Source organism: Anastrepha ludens, chromosome 6, assembly GCF_028408465.1.
Source record: "Anastrepha ludens isolate Willacy chromosome 6, idAnaLude1.1, whole genome shotgun sequence".
Classification (NCBI taxonomy): Eukaryota; Metazoa; Arthropoda; class Insecta; order Diptera; family Tephritidae; genus Anastrepha; species Anastrepha ludens.
This window is the reverse complement of record NC_071502.1, coordinates 110,006,886-110,033,988: the sequence shown is the minus strand read 5'-3', so window position 1 is coordinate 110,033,988 and position 27,103 is coordinate 110,006,886. Positions and strand designations below refer to the sequence as shown.

Below are 27,103 nucleotides of genomic sequence, written 5' to 3'. Positions count from 1 at the left end.
CAACAACATGAATTCCAAACCTTTATTTATTATGAAAAATTAGGTCATAGTGAAGTCAAAATTGATAATGATGAGAAAGAAACATATCAGCATCTACGCCTCATTTGGCTTGCTAATTTTAATTCAGATTTTTTTTGAATGCCTGAGAAGCTATCAGACTTTGATGTTAATCGGCTGCGTAACTTTCTTAATAGCATAGAGCGATTTCGTATCTACAATCGCAAAAAGTTACTTTTTGAACATTTGAACAAGGAGGAGGAGGAAAAAGCACAATTCCATGACGTAGCAGTCCAACATTCGCATCCTAGCCAATGTTCCCATAAGAAATTGTTGCTCTTCAATTTGCCATGTAGAATTGGCAGAGCATCACAAATGTAGGAGGTGCGACTAACGAAATCGCCTGTAGAGCCACAACAAAGCAAAGTTTTATATTGTAGAAAAGCAAAAGTTGCAACTTAAATATTCCCACCTTTGGCATTTATTCCCACACATTTGCCTATCTTTTCCCACTTTTACACAAGATTTACATCACTGCCTCTAAGCTCACATTTCACTATTAATTTTCGTTATTCTTGTTGTTGAAGTGGTATAGGATTTTGTGTAATTTGTTTATTTTCTGCTTATCATTCACTTCCATTTATTTATGCTCACTTTTTTTTGGAATTTTGCAGATTTGGCGTGAATACGATACTGATAATTCTGGTTACATCGAAGCTGATGAGCTGAAAAACTTTCTACGCGATTTGCTTAAGGAGGCCAAGAAAATTAATGATGTTTCCGAGGATAAACTAATTGAATACACCGATACGATGGTGAGTTTTGATAGATGTTTTGCTATGTTATTTTGATTGAATAGTCACTAGAGCAAGGGCAAGGAGTTTGTACATGAAATATTTAATACACCTACTTATATATGCGCGTATACATGTTTGTGTGCCTTTAATTAGGTATAGTTAATGCTTAAGTAAGCAAAAAAATATTGAAATACGCAGATAAACTTCGAATAAAAGAAATTGTGAAACTAATCTAAGAGAAATGAGCAATTCATAAATAATTATTTTTGGAAAAACTTTATATGTTTATACAAGTGGAATTCACTTGGAATTATTCTTCGAGGGGCGTTTCATGATACTTTAGTTGTTCAAGCTTATAATTGCACTTGAGCACGAGCATTTAAAAAAAATTAAAAACTCTTTTATTGTTCTTTGTTTCACAGTTAATAGTAAAATATTTCTGGAATATTCTCCCAAAATTTTAGGTTAATTAGAGTAAAATTTTGGGAGATAGCCCCTTAAAAAATTATACCATATTAGCCGAATGTATTACGATTTGTTGGACTTTCTTCAAATCTATAATTTTTGGGTGGCTTTTTTGGGTGGCTTAATATGATTTCTTCAATATAATGAATCGATATTGTTTAATTTTCGCGCCTTTTTCAAGATACGATGTATGGGTGCTAGAATTTTACAGGGCAATACGTGTCGCAAATGGTACCAAAAATAGTATACTTTTGCACTCAGCACTGGCATAAATTAAACTTTTTTTCGTTCAGCCACGAGGTAAGTCTATCTTTTTCTGAGCGTAAGTCTATCATTTTCAAAGCTTTGAAATGGAATTTCTCAAAACATTTATCAAATTTTTATTTTTGATGTATTGAAAAGTTTGCAAATGATATTTTCCTTACAAAATTAGAAAAAAATCGAGGGTAGAGCCGTGATTCTGGATAAGAACCACAAAGGAAACTTGCATTCAGGCTCTCTATCTATGACGTATGGAGGTTATATGTCACTGATAGTCTCCATCAAGAAGTAAATTTTACCATCTTGTCTGCACATGAGTCGATAACTCAAGCATTCATAACTGTTGTCGGTATGCCTGAGTCGACCTCCTCTGGAACACTGTTTCATATTCACTTTAGCTCTTGTCGGGAAATTCGGTGTGATCAGACGCGGATCAGGGCGTTAATATTATTTTGCTCTAGCTGCCGGTACTGAAACAGCTCTATTGTTCGCCTTTTTTCGTCCTGCTTCTGTAGCGTTCGCAATACTTGCTTGGAAAACTTGTATGCAGCATCCCAGCAATGTTTAGAAATGCACATACTTCCAGTTAAATTACTCTCGCTTGGCTGTCTTCCAAGGATAATGGCTAACTCCTCACGTTCTCTTGCGAATCTTGGACAGTAGAAAAGTACGTGTCGCGCGTCTTCAACCTTCTCTGGGCAGGTAGGGCAGAGTGGTGAAGCGGAGAGACCAAACCTATTTGATAATACTGCAAGTAGCCGTGTCTGCTCAGCATTTTGGAGAGGAAATAATCCACTTATCCGTGCCTTCGCCATAACCACGTGTCAAGTGTCAAAAGTAAAAAGAATAGCGAAAAAATCTATAATAGTTGATTTTGGAATAATTTTTATACATTTGTCAACAAGATTGATCAATTTTAATATTTCTCTTTATTTATTCTTAATAACTGTTGCAAATTTGCCATGAATTGTATACCAATTTCTCTGCCTTTAATAACAACTGTGGAAAAATTTAACAACTACATGATTTAGATATAACTACATATCTAATAAAGAAACCTTCTCTATGACTTAATTAATACTGAATACTGTAGAATATTGAGTACGGCACTCTGTGTTGCAAATTTCGAATCAACTAATATGTGAAAAATTTGTCAATAAGTTGAATTTTCAATTTATCAATTGAGCGAAAAGTTCCCGAAATATATAGAGAAAATTTCAAGTCTTGTATTTATTCTTCAAAAGTGATATTATCGCCTTCAAAGTATTGCCCATCAACTGTAACGCATTTATGCTAGCGTTTAATCTAGCTCTCGAAACATTTCTGGAACTCTATTTCACTCATTTTTACTTAAGATACTTTTACTTATACCTCCTGAAAGTCGTAATTAGATAAGCCACCACTGCGCAGTTTTATATCGGTGCACCTGCCGCAAGTCAGACTAAGCGATAACCCAGGCTTTGTTTTTGTTGAAATTTGACCAGAGAGACATAAAAAAGATTTACTGGATCTAATGCTTGCCTCCCCATCTTGAAACCAATCCAATTTTTTTTATTGACATCCAATCAGTCATTCTGCACATGAAGAGGCGAACTCTCCTGAACTTCTGAGAACAGCACCCTCAGCGAGGTTTGCAGTGTTGAATTTCATTTCACAAGTCCTGGCTCAGACCCTACATGGTTCTTAGTTTGTAGAAAGGGTACTGTATCTCAGGGTCAAGTATAGTTGGAGGCTGTGCTGTGTGGATGATATAGCAGAGATCTTCGACATTATGAAACACATTTTGGGCTAATCTGTCATCTACGAAGAAGGCGAGTGTTGAATGAGCGAAATCTATTAAGCTTACACTTACACTCAATGGCAGCTGCTATTAGTATATAAGTAGTGGTTCATTGGCATTTGTAATATCATATCCTGACGAGTAATATTATTGTGCCTATTTGCCTACGTATTTACCTCTGCATGCATTTCGAGGATTTTTTTTAACAATTGCTTTACTTTAATTTTATTCTTAACAACTTTGCACCATTTATCATACTTTACTTACATCAAATAGCACATACTTGCTTTTTGAAAAGTTGATTTAAATTTTTCCCATAAGCTTACATTTTGTGGCTTTACAACTGTGGAGAGTCGGTAGAAATACCCATAGAAATGAAATTTTAATTAAATAGTGAATATATGTGCTTGTGAGTTGGAGCATTTTTACAAAAAATTTGCAATACTTACACACACACACAAATGTAATAGTACAAATGAGTGTGCATTATAAATTTATGCTACCACATTCCCAAACGATAACTGCATTTTTGGCATTCCAATTGAATTAATTCGGACAGAACTCAATAACCACAAATAAGAGAAATAAATGAAATAAAATAACTGCTATAGTTACATGTAAGAATGTTTATGACACACCACCACTCATACACTCATATCAACATTTGTGTGTACCAGACATGGGATCTGGGGATATGGGCGCGTATATGCACACTGCATATATATACTCGAAACTTTAAATGAATATGTCTGTTTGTGATTTTCGATTTAGTACAATTTTTCAGGTTTCATGCGTTACGCAGGATATTGGTTTAAAATTAATTACATTTGGAGTTTTTTATCGATGGCTTGTTTCTACTAATTAAATTGTTGAGGTTATACAAATTGCGTTAAAATATGGCGCTGGTTCAAAATAAAAATGGAATTTTACAAAATGTGTATCAAAATAAATATCTACATTTTAATTATAAGAAAAATCCGGGTTACCAACTGACGCTTTTATGCAGGCAATTAAATTATTCATAACTAAAAGCGTAAATGAAATACCCACGCAGTTAATTCAATTTTGATTAAATAAATCCTGGTTTTGAATAGAGTTGCCACTTACTTTTCATATTGCTTGTATGATTTTATTAGACGGTAACATGAAAAATGATCAAACTAAGGCAGTTCAAAAGTTCTGGAATAAAACACCAAATCAAACAATTAATTAAAGAAGTTTTAATTTAAGCCTCGTTTTGAATAGGGTTGCCACTTACTTTTCATATTGTACTTATTATTTTATTAGTGACAAAAAAACTATGATAATACTAAAGCAATTTAAGAAGGCTGGAATAACACAGAAAATGAAACAGGGTTGCCAACTATTTCTTATTAGCCGAAAATATAATAATAGTAAATGAAAGTGCTCTACGCTAAAAAATATTTATTTTGAGTTGTTCAAAAATGTAAGTAAATGACAGTATTGACTTTGATTTTTCTGTGTAGGGTTACCACCAGCTCTTTTGTATGGATAGTTTAATAATTTGTTATTGGAAAGTTAAATGAAACATTTTGTACTCTATTAACAATTTATTGAATAAATTTAATTAAATAGTAATTTTAAATAGGGTTGAGACCAATTTTTAATTTTTAGTGCTTTGATTTTACGCAAAATATGCAGTGCATATGAAGAATAAATATTGGCAGGTTATTGCTAAAGTAAGATACCTTAATATGAGTATGCAACGAAAGGCTTTATTTAGGGAATACCTTTGAATTTAAATACAAACTTTTTTATTATAAACTAATTATAATAATAATTAACTAAATAATAATTTATAAGTAATAACTAAGAAAAAAAAGCTTAAAATATAAAATCACATTTAAATTCATGCACCAAGAAATCAACAAAATTTAAATGTGGGTATTAAATTAAATGTGTAGAAAAAAATATATATTGAATAGGCAGGTGTAAAATGTTTAATACAAACGGATTAGAAGATTTCTGAGATATTTATTTAGGAAGAAAAATTACTTAATTTTTAAAAGTTCCTAATTTTTCAATAAATTTATATCATTCCGAGCCTACTCTTAATACAGATCAGTCTACTATTTTAATTTCCCACAATAAAAGAAAATATGGCGTGAGTCTATTAGTCTTGCAAAGCACCTGCATGGTGCAAAGGGCATTCGTAATAGTTATCTGCTTTGCATATTTTCTGACTGTTAATTGTACCATCTCAAGAGCGATGCTCTGCCAGCTGTTTGTCAATATTTCTTTATTATACCATAAGTTTGCGGCGCAAAATGTGTGAGGCTCTCATCGTGTTCCACATTAGAGGGAAGAGTTTTGTGCAATTGTGCTTTGGATAATTGCCTTGATATTGAAAAATTCTTAGCAAAAACATATCACAGTGCCCACTAAGAGTGGAAGAGCACAAATTGAACACAAAAGCGAATATTAGAATTTAAGACTTTTTTCCCCATTTCCTTATTAATAGTGGCGGAACCTCGGACAACATGCGTACGTCTGCAAATGTTACATATAAAATTAAAAGTACCCACATTCGTGGCCTACAATGGAGAGTATAATACTCATGTGGCCTGATGTGCGTTGGAATGCATGTACATACATACATGCATACATATGAATACGTGCAATGGTTAGTTGCAGCTGAGCAGGCAAGAAAGCAATTTGTGGCTATATGTGCACATGAATTTTAAGTAAACACTGTCAAGCAAATATTTTCACGAATGCACAATGCACACACAAATACACACGAACTTTTGCATCCTCCTTACAAGGATATATCAGCAGTGACAGGCGTGCATTAATATGCAGCAGCATAATTACTGCACAACAGCTATGATTACGTCTGAGTCGCAGCAGTAGCGGAAGTTGAAATCCCAAAAGTACTGGCGAGAAAGTTTGTTTACGTATTCAGCTGTTGAAAGCTGCACAAAGGCAACACACACAGCTGCCATATAAGCAACGATATCGCCACAAACGGATATTGACGGCATTCGCACGAGGTGCTGCATTACTTCTTCGCCAGTATCTGCTACACGAACCGCAGAAAATAGCAGAGCATCTGCAACACCTAAAACCGCCAAGAATTTACTAGTTCGTATTACTGAAGGAAGCTTACTTCACCGGCATTTCACGCCTTTTACTCTTCTTACTTCCTAAATGGCATTCCCTGTATTTAATTTCAACTCAGCGCTACTCTCCTATGCTCTCCCTTACTCTCCTCTCTCTAACATGCTGAACACGGCACGCGTCCGTCGATCGCTTTGTCGCTCTGTCGCCTTGTCTTGATGCTATTAATTATGGCTGGCACATAAGTGGAAATTGCGTTGACATTCGTGGTTTTCATTAACTGACACTTTGACAGGACGTGGTCAGCCATCAGCTGCTTTAGCCAGCTGCCCAATTGGCACACACATGCACAGTGCAGTTGCTGCTTATCGTGCTGCACTTGGTTATGTTCAGTTCCGTGCTATTATGTTCCTTTCTGCACTGCCTACCACGAATGGCTTTCAGCTTTGTGTGTTGACTGTTGGCTGCATGGCCACATGGCCGCAAAGCCTGTTGCCACATTGCGTTGCTTGTAATTAATTAATGTCACTATTTAGCCAACATTCACATGTCGCCGTATTTATAATACTTTATATATGTATGTGTTGGTATGTGCGCGTAATTATTGCAAAACTATTGTGTGTTGTTTTAGTGCGGACAAATTGCATTTGCCTACAAAAACTACGAAATTTAAGAAATTTTAAATTTATACGGAGTGCTGAAAGTTCACTGTAAGCGGAAAAGATATGAGAATGGAATAATTATATACAGCCTGCGTTAAAACGATACCCCATCAATATTTTGGCCGGTTTTGAATATACTGTTTTTTTTAATACTCTTAAATGGTTTTTTTTTTTTATTAAAAAAGTAGAGCTTATTGTGTATCAAAAACCAAATAAATCCAAATTTCAAAGTTTATTTAAAAAATTAGAAAGAAATGACAAAATTTTCAACAACATCCCATTGTTTTTAATTTAAGTTGCATTGAAAGATTTTGGCGTACATTTTATAGCTTATTAAATTTTAGTAAAAAATGCTGTCTACGAGTTAACTAATAATAAATGGAGAAAATGAGAATGACCGTTGGGTGAAAATTATATAAAATCAACTAGCATTTCGGGCTACTTCAAACTTGCTTATTATTATTATTTTTTTTTTTTGTTTTTTAAATTTTTTTTTTCTGGATTAGCTTGTCATTATCTTAGCCAAAAAAAAAGCACTTATATGTTGCTTAAAACTCCGTAGCTTTGAACATCCCATAGAATTTAAAATACATGCCCACATAACAGCGCTGCTCAACTGCAAATCACAAATGAGAGCGCTCAACAGCTGTTAATGCTTACGGAATACAGCAAAGGTCAAGAGCTATGCAAGTGTACATGTACATATGCAGGTGCTAATGTTAGTGTTAGTGTTGATACGCATGTGAAATAACAACAAGTACAGGTCATGGAGAAGCAGTGCAGCGAATTATGGAGAGTCGCTTATGTTACCACAAAAATTAATATTTACAACAGCAAAAAGCATAGCTGTTAGCTCTAATAGTTGTAATTATGTACATGCACAAACATGTATTCGTACAATATAATTACTAATAGAATATCTGCTACTGTGTTTTTGTTTTTTCTTTTTAATAATACAGATGAGTTAAGCATTCGGATGTGGGTATTAAGCAAATTATGATTGAGAACATTATAATTAAAAAGTATTTTTTGAATGGTATTGGCAAATTGAAAACAGTGCATCACTCAAAGTATTGGGATTGCCTTGGTTGAAATGCTGAACTACACCGCCAGCATGAACGAGAACATTGCTAATGACTGCTAATGACATGTAAAATCACTGAAATGATTGACAATAAGATCCAAATATAAATTAGGCACATCTACTTTTTGAAGTTTCATTAAACGAAAATCATTTTTGAAAAGAGGAACTCATGACTACTAGTGTGACTTTCAATGCCGGAAAACGAGTACTTAGCTATAGAAACCCACATAATTCTGTAAAAAAATATGCGGATATGAAGTGCCGTAAATTTGCATAGATGAATCAACAGTATATTCTAAGGCGAATTTTTAAATCACCTGAAGAAACAAAAAAAAATTCAACTAAAAATATAAATTCTTTGTTTTTGCGTTTAAATGTTTATTGTTGTTAAGTGTTTTTTTCCTTAATATTATGGTAAACACCTTAAATATTTCCTTTTATATGCAAGTAAAGCTTTCGGAACCAACTACTTAATCATAAATTGTAGAGTGGCCACTACAAAAGTCCACAAGCAGATAATCAGTTCCTTTAAAAAAATGTTTTGAATTTAAAAAATTAACTCTAACTGGAAAGACCCCAAAGCTGGTAGATCCTCAAAAGTTGCCTTAAACTACTGAAAAAATATATGCCGTCGATAAACCACCTCGGCTGCTGTACTCCGAGTGTTGTAATTTTATTCTCCAATGAGGGTAGACCGAAATGGAATAAAATAAGCTTATCGTGAGGAATTAATGCAATTCATTTTTTTATAGCAAGGCAACATATAAATACATACATAGAGTCCAACATCTTTGAAAAACCCGTCGAGCTATCACACAATAGCATGGATCTAAGATACGTAAATTTCAAAGACTTTGCAACATAGATCTGCTGAATTTGATTAGTACCCTGAGTGAGTTGACTTTGAGAGAAATGGCCGATCGCAACTTATGATATTTACATAGCTCTGTGATTTCGGAAAACTCCCGGAAGCAAAAATCTTGTAAGTTTACACTAGTGAATTTCTGCGATCTTAGTGACCAATTCATGTCCTCTCTGCGTTAGAAAACCATGCCCTCAACTGGTTCATAATAAAGTTGTATCATTTGCATATGCTGCGCAATAGAAAAGAATTCCAACGGTTATGGTGATTCGGCATCAGTGCTGGAAATATAAAGAACAGATTTGAAGGATGTCGCCAAAATCATTCCCAGGGAAGTCGGTTCTACCTTACCCAGAGGACATTGAACGAACCGAATTTAAAGCCGGCGAAAGACTTATCTGGATGCACTATTCCCCGTACAAATCTGATAAATGTTTATGCTGCTGCAAAAACAACAAAAACATGTCCCCAAAAAAACATTGCCGCCATTTCCTATCAACATCGAAGCGTTTCTATTGAATTAAATGAATTTGAAAAGGTCGAGCCAAGGAGCACCAGGAGATTTGGTAGCTCCTAAAACACTCAGGCTAAAGAGCCCATTGTATTTAAAGCTCTGGAAAGGGGGTAGATAGTCAAGGAGGGAGGGAGAAAAGTATCAGAGAAAGATATAGGAAAGAATAGAGACAGAGAAAGAGATAGTTAGTCCTGTGAGAGTTTTCCAGATTCTTTGGCAAATCTGTAAATATCCTCCAGTTTTAGAGAACGAATATTACTCATTCTCATGACATCGGAACATCGGTCATATGCTGACCCCATGGGTTGTGTCCTGTAATGATGCCGACCATCAACCGAATGTCTTTCTTTCTAAGTTTTAGTAGAAAGTTTGACAGTTTTCTGTTCGGACTTGTCACAAAACACTTTGCAGTTCTGCAGCGTTTTAGACCGGACCATCGCTCTTTATGTAGATTGCCTACATAATCGTTGATCCAATTCTTGATTCCTGCGGGACTGATTCCGATTATTGGCTCTGGGGGGGGGGGGGTACCGCTGATCCACGGTTGGCCAATTCGTCGGCAATTTCGTTTCCTTGAACACCGGAGTGTCCCGGAACCCATATAAGTACAAGCCTGTTTTGTCTTGCGACAGAATTAAGCTTCTTCTTACATTCTTGAACAATCTTTGAGGTTTGCTTCGCGTTCTCCAGGGCCTTCAATGCAGCGTGACTGTCACTGAAGACTCCAATCTGTTTCCCGCTCCATCTCCTCTCGATTATCCATTCGGCTACTTTTAGGATGGCAAAAACTTCTGTTTGGAAAACAGTTGCCATTCCCCCCATAGCATAGTGATACTTATTACCATCCGGCTCCAGACTCTGTTTCATTCTTGGACCCATCGGTAAAGAAAATATCCGTCAAACCTCCCTGCATGCATTCTGGATTGCTCCATTGCTCACGCAATGGAAATCTGACATCAAATTTCCTTCCAAATGAAACTGTGGGTATCAGGTCATCTTTAGGTGCCAAAAACAGTGGATACTGCTCCGACAGCAACCTAAAGATTTCTCTGTGTCCCGAAGTTCCATCTTCGTGCCAGAAACCATATTTATGGAGTCTACACATTGCTTTTATTGCTTCCTGTTGTATCTTAAGATCCAGGGGGAGCAAATCAAGCATAGCATTTAGGGCATCACCAGAGGTTGTACTCATGGCACCCGTGATGCATAAACATACACTTCTTTGCAGCCTGTATTGTTCCCGGATTGTGGACTTAACCATGCTCCGTCGCCACCAGACCACAGAAGCGTAGTTGGTGATTGGTCTCTGATAAGTGCTGTGTATATCCATAGGACCACAGCAGGTTTCAAACCCCAAGTTTTGCCAAAGGCTCTACGGCATTGCTGAAAAATCTTCAATGCACGATTCACCTTCAGTGATTTTGTCAAGGATCCTCTACACTTTCGTGCAAAGCCTCCTTAAGGATTTATCTGATGTTAGCGCACAGACGTCGTCCGCATATGCTTGGATATGAAAACCGAGTTCCTGCATCTCCACTAATAGAGAGTCTACGACAAAGCACCACAGCAGCGGAGAAAGAACACCCCCTTGGGGACATCCTTGCTTGGCTCTGACTGTGATTTGTTCGTCACTGCTCCCACCAGCGGTTAACAGCCTTTCAGAGAGCATGGAATATATCCATTTTATAATGGTTTGATTAACTCCGTGTCGTTCGGCAGAAGAACATATCGAGCCGAAAGCGGCATTATCAAAAGCCCCCTCAATGTCCACGAACACGCCCATTGTGTATTCGTCAGCTTCCAGCCCGGCTTCAATATTGCTAACAAGATCGTGTAAGGCTGATTCACATGATTTTCCACTCTGGTAAGCGTGTTGATTTCTACTTCTCGGCAATACCCCCACTCGAATATGTTTCTCCACCTCTAGCTCCAGACTTTTCAACATGAACGATGTCAAACTGATTGGTCTAAAACTTTTTGCTAGGGAATAGTCTTCTTTTCCTGGTTTCGGAATAAATACTACTCTTACGCGTCGCCATTGGGATGGTATATAACCAAATGCAAGACAGGCTGTGAAGATCCTTTTCAGGGCCTCAATCAGCCTGTCTCCTCCTTTTTTAAGCATTGCTGGATATATTCCGTCAGGTCCAGGGGACTTAAAGTTCTCAAAGGAAGATTAGGAAAACCTTATCGATTCCCTTGTCACTATCCGACTAGCAATATACCAGCTGTACCTAGAGGTTCCACCGTTGCTACCGTTATTGTTCATGCCACTCTCAACTTCAGAGAGAGTTCTACTACCCGGAAAATGGGTTTCGAGTAGAGCATGAAACGTTTCCGATTTGGAAATGGTGTATGACTATTGTATGTTTCTATTAGAAACCGCTATATTTTATATTCAAATGCTTTTAATGCCAAATTAGAAGAAAAATCCTATGAAATAAGAGCTTTTTGGGAGAATCAGTAGAAGTACTAACCGGTTCATTAAAATGAAAATTACGAAAAGTCAAGCTTAATTGAGGTTAGAATGATTCATATACTCGTATGTGCAGCTCGCTAACGTAAACAAAAGTGAATTAAATTAAATTTGAAATTAAAACACGATGCGTGTAAATTCAATGGCGGCCTGTGCTTCAAAGTAAAAGTAGCAACTGGCAGCTATTGCTGCTCTCTTTTTTTCTGCTTGCTTTACCCACTCACTCACTGATAGGCAGATAAGCACAGCAAACCGCACGCCTGTGGCAACTGGCTTTTTCCGCCACAACCACAACTTCTTCAACACCACTTCAGCTGTCAATGTTAATGATTTAAAATTATTTTGCTGTTTTTTTGAGTTGTTTTTTTTTTTTTTTGCTTATCCTCATGCAGGCAGTTGGGAAGCGAAAGCAAAAATATGCAAAAAAAATGTATGTATGAAAAAAGGCAATTAAGGTAGTAGGAGTGAAAACTTTTTCACAAGCAAACCCATGAATTTCACATTAGCAAAAGCTTTAGAGCAAACCTTGACTAGAAAGCAAGCAAGCAGACAAGCAGACAGGCAGGCAGGCGAGCAGACAACGAGTAGCAGCTGAAAATCAAGTGCCGAAGAGAGACTTTTGTAGAGGGCCTGCGGGCAGGAAAACTGTAGCTCAGCTTATCACCGGTGTGCCAGTTTGTCAGTTTGCTGTTTGCCATTATGCTTTGGTAATATGTACATGTGTATGTATGTATTCACCGAAGTAATTGAACGTGTCACACGTCCAATCTTATCCGAATTTTAGGCATTTGCGTACGAAAGCGCCAAAGTGCTATTTTGCGGCAGAAGTTGGCAGCCTTTCTCCCACCTTCGAGCACTCGATTCTTTCAAGCAACAAAACAAGCATAAAGCAGTGGGCCCAAATCAGTTTATCGAGTTTTTATTGGTATTGTATTCGTAAGTGCTTATAACCAGCCTTGCTGACGCACCACCTGTCTGTTAGTGAGCAACCTTTTTGCCCCTTTTTTTACGGCTGACACCCATACACCTATCAAATATATGTATGGATATATGTAGTACATCTCAATCTCACTTTCTTCCATTAACCTTTCTCATTTGCCTTTTCGCCATTAAACGCCCACAAATGCTGATTCATTTCAATTGATATTCCTTTATTTTATTTAAAAAACTGTGTTTTTTCTGTTGTTGCTTTTATGCGCGACGTGGAAGCAATTTCAAAACAAAAGGCGTACAATAAACGAACTTTGTGCGTTGCATAGCGGATAGCTGAGGGGAGCTAGGAGTGAGGCGAAAGATATAAAATTAGGTTTGCGGACTATTAAGTGGCAGCGTGAATTGGCTGGAAGTGTAAGTGTGTGGCTGGGGGCTGGTGAATTGAAGTTTTTATGTTGCAAGTTTGGCAATTCAAAAAGTTTTGGTGGCACATCGACAACGAAATAAAAAGCATTTAAAGAAGACTAAGTTTGGTTTGAACTGAATTTGTTGCACCCAAGGCCAGCATTTGCTGGTTATTAATTGTTATCGAGATAACAACATTGCTATTGAGGGCAGGAACGTGACATTAAAGAATTGCCTGAACTTGAGTAGAGAGTGCAACGTGATATAGCTGACATTTACAATTGGAACTATCAACTTTTGGGGCGCTTTTTGCTTGAACAAGGCGAGCAATTTTAACTGCAGAGCACTTGGTTAAAGCGGATAATTTCTACCAAAAAATCACTCTCTGTGATGCGCTTTAGTTGGTCGAGAAACTACCATTCGAATCATCCGATTAGCATTTTGGTGCAAGTACCAAAAAAAGGCGACCTCTCCGTTTGCAAAAAACTATAAGGGCATCATACTTATCAGCATCGCATCCATGATTTTTTCCAAAATCCTGCTTAAAAGAATACAAACGCATCTTGAGCAGCAACTAAGCAAACAACAAACCAGATTTCGCATCAAAATGTTCGCATGCTCCGATCATATCGTCACTCTCCGCTTTTTGTTTGAACAAATCAACGAATGGCAGTCGGATATTCATAGCTCTTTCGTCGACTTTAGCACAGGCTTTGACAGCATTGATCGAAATTCTATTTAGAACTCATTGCATTCTAGAGGGTGCGATATATTCAAAATTCTGTGTAAAACAAGAATGCCTCTTGCCACCATTACATTCTTTATCTGTGTTTTGTCGCTGTTGTTGTTGTTTAGTTTCCATATTTGCATTATTGGATCTCCGCTTTAAGCTGCTATCTTTGTACGGTCTACAGTTTTTTTTTAATTCACGTGATTATCTATGCAATTGCAGGGAGGCTACGCAAGGATTGACACGAGTCCTTATGGGAGTTTGCGTTCAGAGCCAGAATCAGCCACTATTCAGGAGTTGTTTCAACTGAACTTGTACCACCAGCTTAATGGTGACGTAGCATCGAATGTACTTGAAGACCTGCCAGGGCTTTAACGAGACGGGGGCGATTGCAGCAATAGCCTGTACTCAGCTTATAGGATACTACTTTAACCAGCCTTTAGACTGTTTAATCCGAATCATTTTCCCAGTATACCATAGTCAGGATCTTACTGGTCTCGATTCTGATGAACTTTGCAGCCCTGCCGCTGAAGGTACTCGGTGTATAAGAGACTTTTTAAGCCAAGCCCTTTCCTCATCCGCTTGTTTTAGACGCCTCTTATGATTTTCTGCGAACCGCTGGGGGATTATCTATCCTAATCCTCGACGATGCATTGAATAAAGCTTTAACAAGCAAACCTGGCGTGCCGTGGAACCACCACGAACACTTATAAGAGCTAGCATAAGCAGAAGACATAGCATTTTTGTCCGTGAAAAGGACAGATCTGCAAACGAATTTTGATCGTAACACTAAAAATTTTATAAACAAAGTAAAAGTAATTCTTATCGAGCAAACTTCTTAGTTAAAAATTTTGTGTAGAATGGCCTGGGCTTTATAAAATGTTGAATTAATTGATTGCTGATTTTCTGCAAGTGCAGAGTGCCAACATTTATATAATAAAAGTTGGAAATTATCTAATTCGGTGAAAAAGCCATCATAAAAATAATTTATTATTTAATACTTCTATGCAACAAAAAATTTTAACGAAAGTGGTTTGGCAGAATGCAAGCAACCAAACTTCCATGTTTTCAAAATAAATCCATAAATTTGTTTAAAGTTTACTGTATTTCTAATTTTTCTAACTTTGATTAACCTCAAATATGTTCGCAAGTCTTTTTTTACTTTCTTTGAAATTTTGATAGAGTATTTAGGAAGTGCCACGCTTTAGAAATAATTAAAAAGCCGAGGTTCCATATATTCAAAATAAATCCACAAAACTCGTTTCAAATTGCCTTTCTTTCAAGATTCCCTAACTAGTCTACTTTGTTTTTCTCTGTTTTCCATAAAATTTTGACACTGTATTCATTTGTTAATTTCATTTATTTACGCTTAAGATTTACCTAATAAAAAAATTGTTCATAAAAAAATTATTCATAAAAGAAGGCAGCATTTAATACTCTTATTCAATTACGCATTGGGTATAACAACGAAAAGCCGCTGCGTTGAGTTGTATTTATACATTTTAGTAGTTAACAACTTTACCAGCTTTTCGCCAATTTCAAGTTTTCCTTATTTTTATTGTATTTTTTCGGGCTTTCCGTTGTAGTTCTCTGTTTTTCGTCTTGTCACCGCCAATTTCAAACTTTAGCTGCCTATCACTTGTTGGGCGGTTATTAATACATTTGTATGTGTATATGTGTGTTTGTGCGTGTCTGTGTGTGTATGTGTATGTGCGTATATAAGTATTTTTAAGCACTAGTTGCCTCTTGTTATCATTTTTTCGCTGCCTGCCAAACGAGCAGATGCAGAGTTAATAAGTTTGTGAAACAATTTTTAAAGTTTGTCGTGATTTGATTGACATCACTTCACTATTTAAATTGAGGTGCTACACTAAAAGATGAGGTGCTATACTTTGCCCCGCACTTCCAAGGTGAATAATTTTTTAATATATTTTTAACTGAGTAAATTTTTAATCGAATGTTTTGCTTTTGAAATATGGGTAAAAAAATATACATTTTGAAGCACGTTCCACTTCAACTGCAACTATTTCATCGCAGAAAAAACTGCAGTCGCTTCTGATCCAACTTCATCCGCTGCTTCTGTTGCTCTTCGGTCTTAATCAAGCAAACGCCGACGTGAACCTCCCTCTAAGCTTGGATTTGAGGATGGCGGACCTGCTTTTCCAGCGAGTGGTGTTTTTGTTGATTATTCAAATGAATTAGCAAATAATTCACGCGCTCTCAAATAAATTACTTGGCAGAAGAATCATTTGCGTCTACATGTGAATAAGGTCGTACAATATAAAGTATTGAAGACACTTTTGCACTGCTTCAAGTATTTCTGACAGATGGTTTTCTAAATGTACGGGTTATTTTGTAATCCCTCAGTTGTTTGAAAACTTCATATATATATTTTTTCGAGTTTAGTCCCTGCCCGAGCAAATGAATTTATTTGCTGATGGAGCTGAGCTGCAAAAATTTATTGGCCTCATCTACTTCATGTCAGTCTATCGTTGCCCAAATGTTCGTTCGTATTGGGGAAAGCATTCGTTTGAAATAAGAAGAAACACTATGACTCGAAATAAATTTGATGCATTTCGTAAACTTCTGCATTTTACCGATAAATCGTCCCCCATTCCCGAAGATCTGCCCGGTTATGAAAGATTATTTAAAATGAGCGCACTCATCAACACTTCCACGTACATATTATCTTGACGGTCGGGGTCAAAGAAAGACTATTTTCCAACAAATGATGTCGTTGGTCATTCGTGTCAAATATTAGATCTATTGGGCAAAAAAAGCTGCAAAATAAGCGACTGTAAGTCTGAAATTCAGGCACTTTGTTCAATATGTATAATATAAAAAAAAAAATATTCATTTGAAAAATTTAAGCGTAAGTTCGGGTAGATATTTTTACTGGTACAAGGAAAAGTAAGAGTCTAATAATAAAACGGACTTAAAATTTGTTCATTTTGACCAAAAACTAGTCTAAAATGATTTTTTGAGCAAAATAGGAAAATACAAAAAAAAAAAATAATCCTCAACCCTCAAATGGTTAAAGATTTTCTATTTAGCTTTTTATGGGAAGTTTTAAAAGACATAAAAAAATGTTTATTTAGTTTAGAAATAAAAAAAGACATGAAAACATTTGACTATTTTTTCTTTAGTTAAAAAATTTTGAGATCTCTTAGATATTGTAAAGTGTTAACTATTTTTTAAGCCTAAATAATATTGAAATGGTAATATTTGAAAAATATTTTGCCAAAGAATTTTATAATTTTGGGAGTTACGAAAGAACTAGGTTTTCGAACTTAATCAGCTTCGAGTTTTTTATAAGAACTTTTAATGTTTTCCAAAAAATTTGTAATTTTTTTAATTTTTTTTTTAATTATCAACAAAAAAAATTTGAGTACTTCGAAAAAAGTTGCCAAAAATGTTTTAGAAAAAATGTATAAGTTTTCGAAAAAGTTATGGGTATTCTGAATTTTATCTTTCCATTTTGTTTTTTAAATTTCCAACAAATAAAAAAATTGTCAGTACTTCAAGAAAAGTTGCCATAAAATTTGTTGGAGAAAATGTGTAGTTTTTCGAAAAAGTTAAGGATCTTTTGATTTTTTCTTTTAATTTTCAACAAAAAATTTAAAAATTTCAGTACTTCGAGAAAAGTTGACAAAAAATTTATTAGAAAAAATATGTAAATCTTCGAGAAAGTTTTGAATTTTATCTTTTGAACTATTTTTTTAATTTTCATAAAAAAAAATTTAGTACTTCGAAAAAAGTTGACAAATTTTGTTAGAAAAAATGTATAATTTTTGGAAATGTTATGGATGGAATTTTATCTCTCGATTTTTTTTCAATTCTCAACAAAATAAAAAAAAATTTAGTACTTCGAGAAAAGTTATGGGTCTTTTGAATTTTATCTCTCGATTTGTTTTTAATTTTCAACAAAAAAAGTGAGTACTTCGAGAAAAGTTGACAAAAAGCTTGTTAGAAAAATTGTGTAATTTTTGGAAATGTTATGGATGGAATTTTAAATGTTGCACCTAATTTTTTAACCTCCATTTTGTAGATGCATTGAAAAATACTTAAAGTCTTACAAATTTTAGGTAAATAAATAACTTACCTTTACTCATGTATCAGGTCAGTCCACAAGTTCGTGCGTATTTTACCCATATTTTCACTTTTGTACGATTTTTACATACAAAAAATTATTCGTGGAATATAGCGGAACTATTTATATTTTCTTTGATATATTGTGCATTCAACAAGTGATAGAAGTACATGTTGTTAAAAAATAAAATGGAATTTTCAAAAGCGTATAAGAGGCATATTTTGTATTTTTTTTATAAAAGTTTTAAAAATGCAACAACTGCTGCTGCAGAAATAAACACTGTTCACGGAGAGAATACCGTGAGTGTAAGGGCTGCGCAAAAGTGGTTTTCAAAATTCCGAAATGGTAACTGCGACGTGGAGGATGCCCCGCGCGCTGGTCGTCCTGAAGTCTTTAACTCCGACGCCTTGCTCGAACTCGTGCTAGCTGAGCCAAATTTGACAGTCTATATGGCAGCTCAGAGTTGGGAAAGGTTTCAAAGCTGGGAAAATGGGTTCCACATAGACTTTCCGTCGCCAACCTTCAGCAGAGAGTGAATGTGTGTTCTCAGCTGCTGCAACGGCTTGAAAATGAAAGTTTTTTGAATCGTATCGTTACTGGTGATAAAAAATGGGTCCTTTACAATAATCCTGTTCGGAAACGCCAATGCTTATATAAAGATGAAACACCAGAACCGACCCCTAGAGATTCCTTCACCCCAAGAAGATTCTCCTGTCTATTTGGTGGGAATATGGCCAGTATTGTTCATTATGAACTTCTGGAACCAAACCAGACGATAACTGCTGATTATTATTCCCATCAGCTATCAAACCTGAATGAGGCACTTAAAACAATCGACCGTCTTTAGTGAATAGACGCAAAGTTTTGTTTCACCACGACAACGCCAGACCTCATACCACAAGGTAAACATTGAACGAGCTTGGATGGGAGCTAATGCCGCATCCACCATACTCTCCAGATATTGCTCCTTGTGATTATCACCTTTTCCATGGACTTCAATCCCATATGAGTAACAGGAACTACTCCTCAAAAGAAGCTTGAAATAGGGATATCGAAGCATATTTTGGTTCCAAGGTTAAACAATTTTTTGAGCAGGGAATTAAAAATTTGCCTAAACGTTGGGAAGATATTGTAAATAATGAAGGAAAATATATTATTGATTAATAAATACTTTAAATATCTTTTTTATTAAATTCAAAACCGCCTTTAAAATATGCACTAACTTATGGACTGACCTAATAAATAAATTAAAATTGTGGCCAAACCCAGTACGCATCTCCCCAGTTAACAGAGCACAGATTTTCCTAATACGCAGAAAATAATAGTAGAACTATTACAAACACAGCAACAAGAACACAAATAGCAAATAGCAAAACCAGAATCAAAATCAAAAGCAAGGCTCACCTGAACGTCTGTTATCCCGCAGTAAATCCGTAACTTTCATTCAGCATAAAAAAGCGTTTGAAAACACCAGTTATTGTTATTATTGTAGCAGTAGCATAAAATTTACTTAGTTACCATTGAGAGTACTTAAAGTGACCTTAATGGCCATGTCTACCAGGTGGTGAGTGCGTGAAGCGAAACGAAAGCATAAAGCGCGCCATAGTTTGCATAATTTGAGGCGCTTAAGCACCAACGAAATGCACAAAAGAGTTAGTTGGTTGTGCGATGTGAAAATATTTTGTAATTTGAAATGTAAACGCCTTGCGCTATTCAAGGCAAGCGACGCAAGCTATTGTTTAAACTGTGGATTATGTAAGTTGAGGAAATACGAATACTTAAGTTTTCAACAAATTCGCTGTAAAATTTGCTCATTTATATTCAGCGCTACGTTTATTGTGCATTTCTTTGTCTTCATTTCCGCTTACATTATTTTAAAGTTTTGTTTCTTCTGATCTTCTTGCAGTTACAAGTCTTCGACGCCAACAAGGATGGACGTCTGCAGCTCTCCGAAATGGCCAAGTGAGTAAAGATTCAGTTCAATTTGTTGTTGTTTGTGTATATACAGTAAGTACAGTATCAGTCAGTGTAAAACGCATTTGTAGCGCTTCGCTGGCAAATGAAAAGTTGATATTCGAGTCTGCGTTGACTTTCTCAGTTTGGTAAAGCAGTAATGGCTTTTTACTAATTACTAGATTTTGTTTTTGACTACAAACTGAAATGAATTCAAGCGATGTTTTCATGAGATAATTAATTAAAGAAATAAATTTAATGTGGGTATGCCTCAACTCTTTAGTTAATGAAATAAATATTCCATGCAATAAATGAGCAAACTGAATATTTTCTTTTTCTTTATTCATATTTAATACTTTTAACATTTTCAAGACGCTACCCTGTGAAATTAGAGTATTGGGATTCTCTTGAAATTCTGTGGTCTGCTTCTGGAAAAATGGGCTTCTCGTAAACTCAGCAAACGCTGGATTAGTGCGAAAACTTATAATGTCGCCAGATTATTTTGGATCGTGTAGATCGAATTTTGTGGGCATGCTAATCTTACATTGTCCGTTAGGTATCCATGCAATGGATGAAATTGCAGCCATTCCTTTCTGCAGCAGCAGTCTGGAGGATGAGTCGGCTGTACTAGCTGAGGTTCAGTAGTAGTTGGCTAGACGTTTTTGGTGCATTTGTTAGCGCATTCGATTGTGACCACTCCTAAGTGGTCAGGTATCTCTTCGTCTTCTTATTTGGTGCGATAACCGCTTACGCGATTTTGGCCGAGTTTAACAAACTGCGCCAGTCGTTTCTTTCTCGTGCTAATCGACGCCAGTTGGACACACCAAGTGAAGCCAATTCTTTCTCCACCTCACCTTTCCACCTTCCTCTTCCTCTACTACCACCAGCTGGTACCGCTTTGAATACTTTCAGAGCCGGAGCATTTATAGCTCTTCGAACGACATGACCCAGCCAACGTAGCCGCTGGATCTTTATTCGCTGCGCTATGTCTGTGTTGCCGTAAAGCTCATACAGTTCATTGTTGTATCGCCTGCGTTATTCGCCGTCATCAACGTGCAAAGGTTCAAAACTCTTCCACAGAATCTTTCTTTCGAACAGTCCAAGTGACGCCTCATTGGATGTTGTCATCGTCCGCGCTTCTGCGCCGTATATTATGACGGGCATGATGAGAGCCTTGTAGAGTGTTAGTCTTGTTCGTCACAAGAGGATTCTACTACTAAATTGCCTGATTAGTCCAAAGTAGCATTTGTTGGCAAGAGAGACTCTACTTTGGATTTCAAGTCTTAGACAGCTTACTTAAATTTCTTTTTTGACGAGACTTGAAGTTGCACGGTATCATGGAACTCTTTTTTATGGTTGGACGTCAACCTCCGATTGGGCAGCACCTTGAAAGCCAGTTATGTATCTGAAAGGATAGCAATAAATGGCATCTATCTCAAATTCTACAGCGGATTGTACTGGGGCAGGTTAGAGTTACAAACACCACAGTCTGAAACATGGAGTAGAGATCTTGTGTAGCTTTAGGTTTTACTATAGATTCTTTTAATAGGAATGAAATGGGTCGACGCTGGAAGGCTTTGGCGATCAGCTTGTTTTGGTTTCGTTTGCCAAATTCATTATTTATTATTCGGCCACTGTTACATGGCTGAGCAGCACTGGCAAATAGTCAAATTTTATTATAATCTGTTTGAGATTACGGGGACATGGTCTCACAGAGATGCCTTGAACTAGTCACCATTGTCATATGGTTAGATTCCACATCCTTTTGCTTGGGTTGTTCTGAGTCAACATAATCCAGGCCACTGCTTGAATTCAGCCGCAGCTTTGCAGCAGAGATATTAAGCATTGCACTCTTCGTGGACCCTTGCCACTGCGCGAAGTCGTGGCGAGTATTTGAACGCTGCTATATTCCATACAAAATACCATGCATGTGGTTTCAAATAAAGCACTTCGTTAATACCTCATACACAACTTGCCTTACTCCATTACGAACTACCATTTAAACGTTCTCGGTGGAAGTAGAGACACTATAATATTTAAATATTCACACAACCCTCTGCATATTTAATGCATCTTGCACCTTCCATCCGGTAGTCGCATTTATTATCATTTTTCTACCTTTATATTTTCATGAACTGAGATAACTCAAGCCTCATTGATTTCCTTGTCATATGCTCATGTTACAAATACCCTTTTTTCTCTCCTCTCCACTTGCCCTGGTCCACTGGACATTTCCGCATTACTTAAACCTGATAGTACTACGCTTTTTGTGCTTTTCAAGCTTCCTCTTTCATGTCGTGCTCAATCATTTCCTACTTATATTTTCCTGCTATTTGACTTGTTTATTTTCTTTCATTACAGATTGCTTCCGGTCAAAGAGAATTTCCTCTGCCGTCAAGTTTTCAAGGTAAGTGCTGGGCTATTTGCATTTTTATTTCTTCTTCTCCCTTTAAATCCATTCAACCCTAGTAATTTCAAATACTATCGTGAGACACACAAAAGCCAGGGAAATATTGTACATACTTATACTACCCGTACATATATGTCTATGTATTTGTGTAAGAAAATGGGATATATGTATAAGCACATATATATGTATGTGAAAGAAAGCACAGGTTTACCATATATAAATGCATTTAAAAGATGTACAAACATTATAAGAATAGGATTAACCAGAAGCGGCTTAGGCAACTTCAACCATTAAAGTTTTGCAAGAAATCTGCTGAGATGAAGTGTGAGCAAATGCTGCTGCAGTCGTGGCACACAGCTGATATTAATTGTTAAGAAAACGAAAGCTCTATGCTTAAGAAAGTACTTTATTACAGAGATGCATTTTGTTTGCTACTATTATTTTACCGAAATGAAGCTAATTTGTTTGGCAAAAGTTTCACCATAACTTTGATGTTAGACTAAATATTACTTAGTGTTATTTATTTCTTACGTATTTCATATTTTTTGTGCTTCAGCGCATAGCAAAGCTTGTTGAAACTATGGCTGATTTTATTTAAAACTATTTTCCAATTTCACTCATTCTTCAACTTTGAATTTCGCATTCGCATTGCCAATCAAAGCTTTTAAGTGCATGTTAATATTTTTCACAAATATATTTTTGTTATTTTTCTAAATTTTTGGTTTTTTTAATTTTAGTATTAAGATTTTATTTGGGACTTAGCTGAAAATAAATTGCTTTTAAAACTCCCTTCACATAAACTCATGGACCATAAAATAGGTGGGCGAAATTTTTACCGACCTTGGCTTTTTTGATGATTTAAAACCAAATACGATGATTAATTTTGCGCCAACTTTTTTTTTTGCATAAATGCTCTTTAGGCAAAGTTACAACCAAAACTCATTATAAATATTCTGATTAAAATCTTGTAAATTTTTGGTGAAAATTTTCATAATTTTCTAATTTTTCCACAAAATTTGAGAAAAAAAATTCGTATGGACCATATTGGTGATGAGTTAAAATAATTAAAAAAGTTAAAAAAATTAGTAGATAATATATTTGCAAAAGCAAAACAGTCAAAGCTGGTCAAACTGTCACACACCCACTTTAATGTTTATGAGTGAATGTACGAAGTGTAGTGAAAAAGTAAAAAAAAAAGTTAACACTTACGAAAAAATCTAAATAAATAATTTACATTGACCAGACTACAACCCAAGCACATCTTTAATTACATACTTTATAGTTTTAAGTGAAATATGAAAACTGAATTAATGTTAAAAAATTAATAAAAATTCAAAGGAATAAAAAGTAAACAAATTTATGTTGCAAAACTCTTTTCTAGTAAACGGTCTCAAAATTAGAAAGATATAAACTAAATAAAGTTGTTTTAAAAAAGTTGCCTCCACGCTGAAGAAAAGATAGATTTTTCGTGAGAACACTTTCAGGTCAAGAATATTCCTGCGCTGAGGGAAATAAAATAAAGCGTGCAGATACTTTGTATGGAAGAAACGGCGCGACACATCAGAGAAAATAAATTTTTAAAAAGCAGCAGCCTTTTGTGGTCACTTGAAACTTGTACCTACTTTGTTAAGGGGTTCGGTCGTCTACAGCTCGAAAATTTAGGGTATTTTCAGAAAGTTTTTACAATAAAAAAATTAAAAGCAATTTCTAAATTTTTTAGGCTTCTTATTTAACTTCTCTTACAAACAAAAATGAAAAAAAATTTGTTTTAATTTTAATAATTTAAAAAATGCTTGTGAAGAGGAGGATGAAATGGCGGATCACTTCCTGTGCGTCTGCCCCGCTTTCGCTCGAATCAGTTTTGAGGTCTTTGGCACTGACGTGTTAAGAAGCGACCACCTTGGCTCCTTGGAGCCACAAGATCTACTCAGATTTCTTCGGAGATTGGGTAGATTTAAAGAAAACTGAAAGGGAATCCAAGTGTAGCACAATGGCCCGACAAAAAAACAAAAAAAAAAAACCCTAAATCAGTAGGTTTTCAGTGTTTTAACCAACGGCTTATTGCATTATTTATTTAGTGCGCTATGTACAACCCTGCTCGTCAGTGACTAAAGAAGCTTTGGTCGCATAAAAGTTCGCCTGTGAAGCCACTTGCAAAAAATTTCTAATTGATGTTTTCCCTCTCTTCTGAGAATCTAAACTGAATTCTCATAAACTGTCAATGAGTCAAAAGCCATTTACGAGTGGATTTGGATGAAAAATGATATTTTGGCACATAACAAAATTTTTGCCATGAAAATCCCAAAATTACTCATCTAATTTTTGTATGAATGGTTGTCATCCCGACAAAAATTTAAAACTTTATTTTACCTTTTTCCTCCAAATTTACTTGTGCACACTTTTAGCTCATATTCTCATTTCTTCCCCTTTGTGCATGCTCTATTCTTTCATTGTTACTCGTTTACATTGTATTTCGGTTACGTGCCTGTCATCTTCCTTTTCTGATTGTCAACGAATATTTGCAATTTACGCAAAACTTTTCCTCTAACTCATTGTAAAAAGTTTGCCACATTTGTGACATTGATAGACATTAGCCTTATGCGATTTTGAATTAAACCTAATTTTGAAACAATGGATATAAAATGTAGCAATGTGCGTTTGAAAGATTCTTTGCGAAATTTTTATTGTACTGGAACGTAAAGAGTTATTATGAAGCAGCGAAAAGTTTTACAAAATTCTTACAGAAATCGAATGAAGCTCAGGAGCTAACTTCTTTGTATTCATTTTTCAGTGCAATTTAAAAATTGTGTAGAATGATACTTTGTGAAGTTTTCATAAGGTCGGTGAAAAATGAAATAAAATGAAATGAAATAAATCGAAACTAGAAAAGAAAAATAAAAAATTATAAAAATAATATTAAAAAATAATACAGAAAGGAAGTAAAAGGCATTAAAAAAGAAAAAAAATTATAAAATAAATTAAAAATAAAGATAAAAATGATAAAATAAGGAACTATTAAAAGTAAAACAAAATATTAATTTAAAATTATAAAACACTGTATTAAAAATAAATATAAAATATATCAAAATAACAAACATCAAAATAATAAAAAAATTTATAAAGTATTTTAAAAATAAATATAGAAATAATAAAATAAAGAACTATTAAAAAATATGAGAAACATTATTTAAAAATAATAAAAAAATTATTAAAAATAAATAATAGGACTATGAATAAGTTCGTGCGGTTTTTTTTCGAAATTTGAAACTTTATTGACGTAAAATGGTTACAAATTTAATATTCAAAATATTGTCCATCGCTTACTACTACTTTTTCCCATCTTTCTGGCAATTCACGGATTCCCTTTGTGAAAAATTCGGTCGGTTTTGCCGCAATCCACGAATCGATCCATTTTTTGACTTCATCGTAATTACGGAAGTGCTGGTCAGCCAGGCCATGTTGCATCGATCGGAAGAGATAGTAATCGGATGGCGCAAGGTCTGGACTATACGGCGGGTGGGGTAGGACATCCCATTTGAGCGTTTCTAAGTATGTTTTGACCACTTGTGCAACATGTGGCCGAGCATTGTCATGTTGCAAAATAACTTTGTCGTGTCTATCGGCGTATTGCGGCCGTTTTTCTCGCAGTGCTCGGCTCAAACGCATCAATTGTCGTCGGTAGACATCCCCCGTAATCGTTTCATTCGGTTTCAGTAGCTCATAATACACAACACCCAGCTGGTCCCACCAGATACACAGCATAACCTTCAGGCCATGAATATTCTGCGCCGACGTCGATGTTGAAGCATGGCCAGGGTATCCATACGTTGCCCGACGTTTTGGATTGTCGTAATGGACCCACTTTTCATCGCCAGTCACAATTCGATGCAAAAAACCCTTTCTTTTGTGCCGTTGAAGCAGTTGTTCGCATGCCATAAAACGGCGTTCAACGTCTCTTGGCTTCAATTCATACGGCACCCAATGGCCTACCTTTCGGATCATTCCCATGGCTTTTAAACGTTTGGAAATGGTTGATTGATCAACTCCCAAAGTTTTTGCAACCTCTTCTTGCGTTTGAGCCGGATCTTGATCGAGCAATTCCTCCAATTCGGTATCCATGAACTTTGGCGGCGCACCCTCGCGTTCTTCGTCTTCCAAGCCAAAATCACCACTTTTAAAGCGTGCAAACCACTTCTGGCACGTTCGCTCAGATAGAGCATGCCCACCATAAACTTCCACTAAGATACGATGACTTTCGGCTGCTTTTTTCTTCATATTAAAATAATGAAGAAGAATTCCCCGCAAAAACACATTATTTGGCACGAAATTCGACATTTTCAAGTGTGGTAAAAATATTGTTGTTTACGCTTCAAATAAAAAACTTATACTGACTTTTGTGCCTTACGACAGTAGCTCTCCAATGAATGTTTGGAAATGTGGATCGATGGAATAATAATCAAGTTACGCCATCTGTTGTAAAACCGCACGAACTTATAAATAGACCATTAGAAAACACAATCAATTTACGCACGAAGCTAAATTTTTTTTGATAAATTAGAATATTTATAAAATAAAATATATAAAATATAATAAATTATAATTA

General features: G+C 35.6%; 1 protein-coding gene across 3 annotated transcripts in view; it reads left to right on the top strand.

The window, feature by feature from the left end:
- Positions 1-22,987, top strand: part of LOC128866673 (calbindin-32-like) — a 122,721-nt gene extending 99,734 nt beyond the window's left edge. For 2 of the 3 annotated variants that reach the window (XM_054107575.1, XM_054107576.1), the window contains exons 7-9: positions 672-812; positions 20,044-20,099; positions 22,452-22,987. In XM_054107575.1, the coding sequence (XP_053963550.1) occupies positions 672-812; positions 20,044-20,099; positions 22,452-22,794 (540 nt within the window). In that variant the 3' untranslated portion in view covers positions 22,795-22,987. The remainder of the gene's footprint in view (positions 1-671; positions 813-20,043; positions 20,100-22,451) is intronic. The other variant, XM_054107578.1, reaches the window with a different exon arrangement.
- Positions 22,988-27,103: the final 4,116 nt, after the last annotated feature.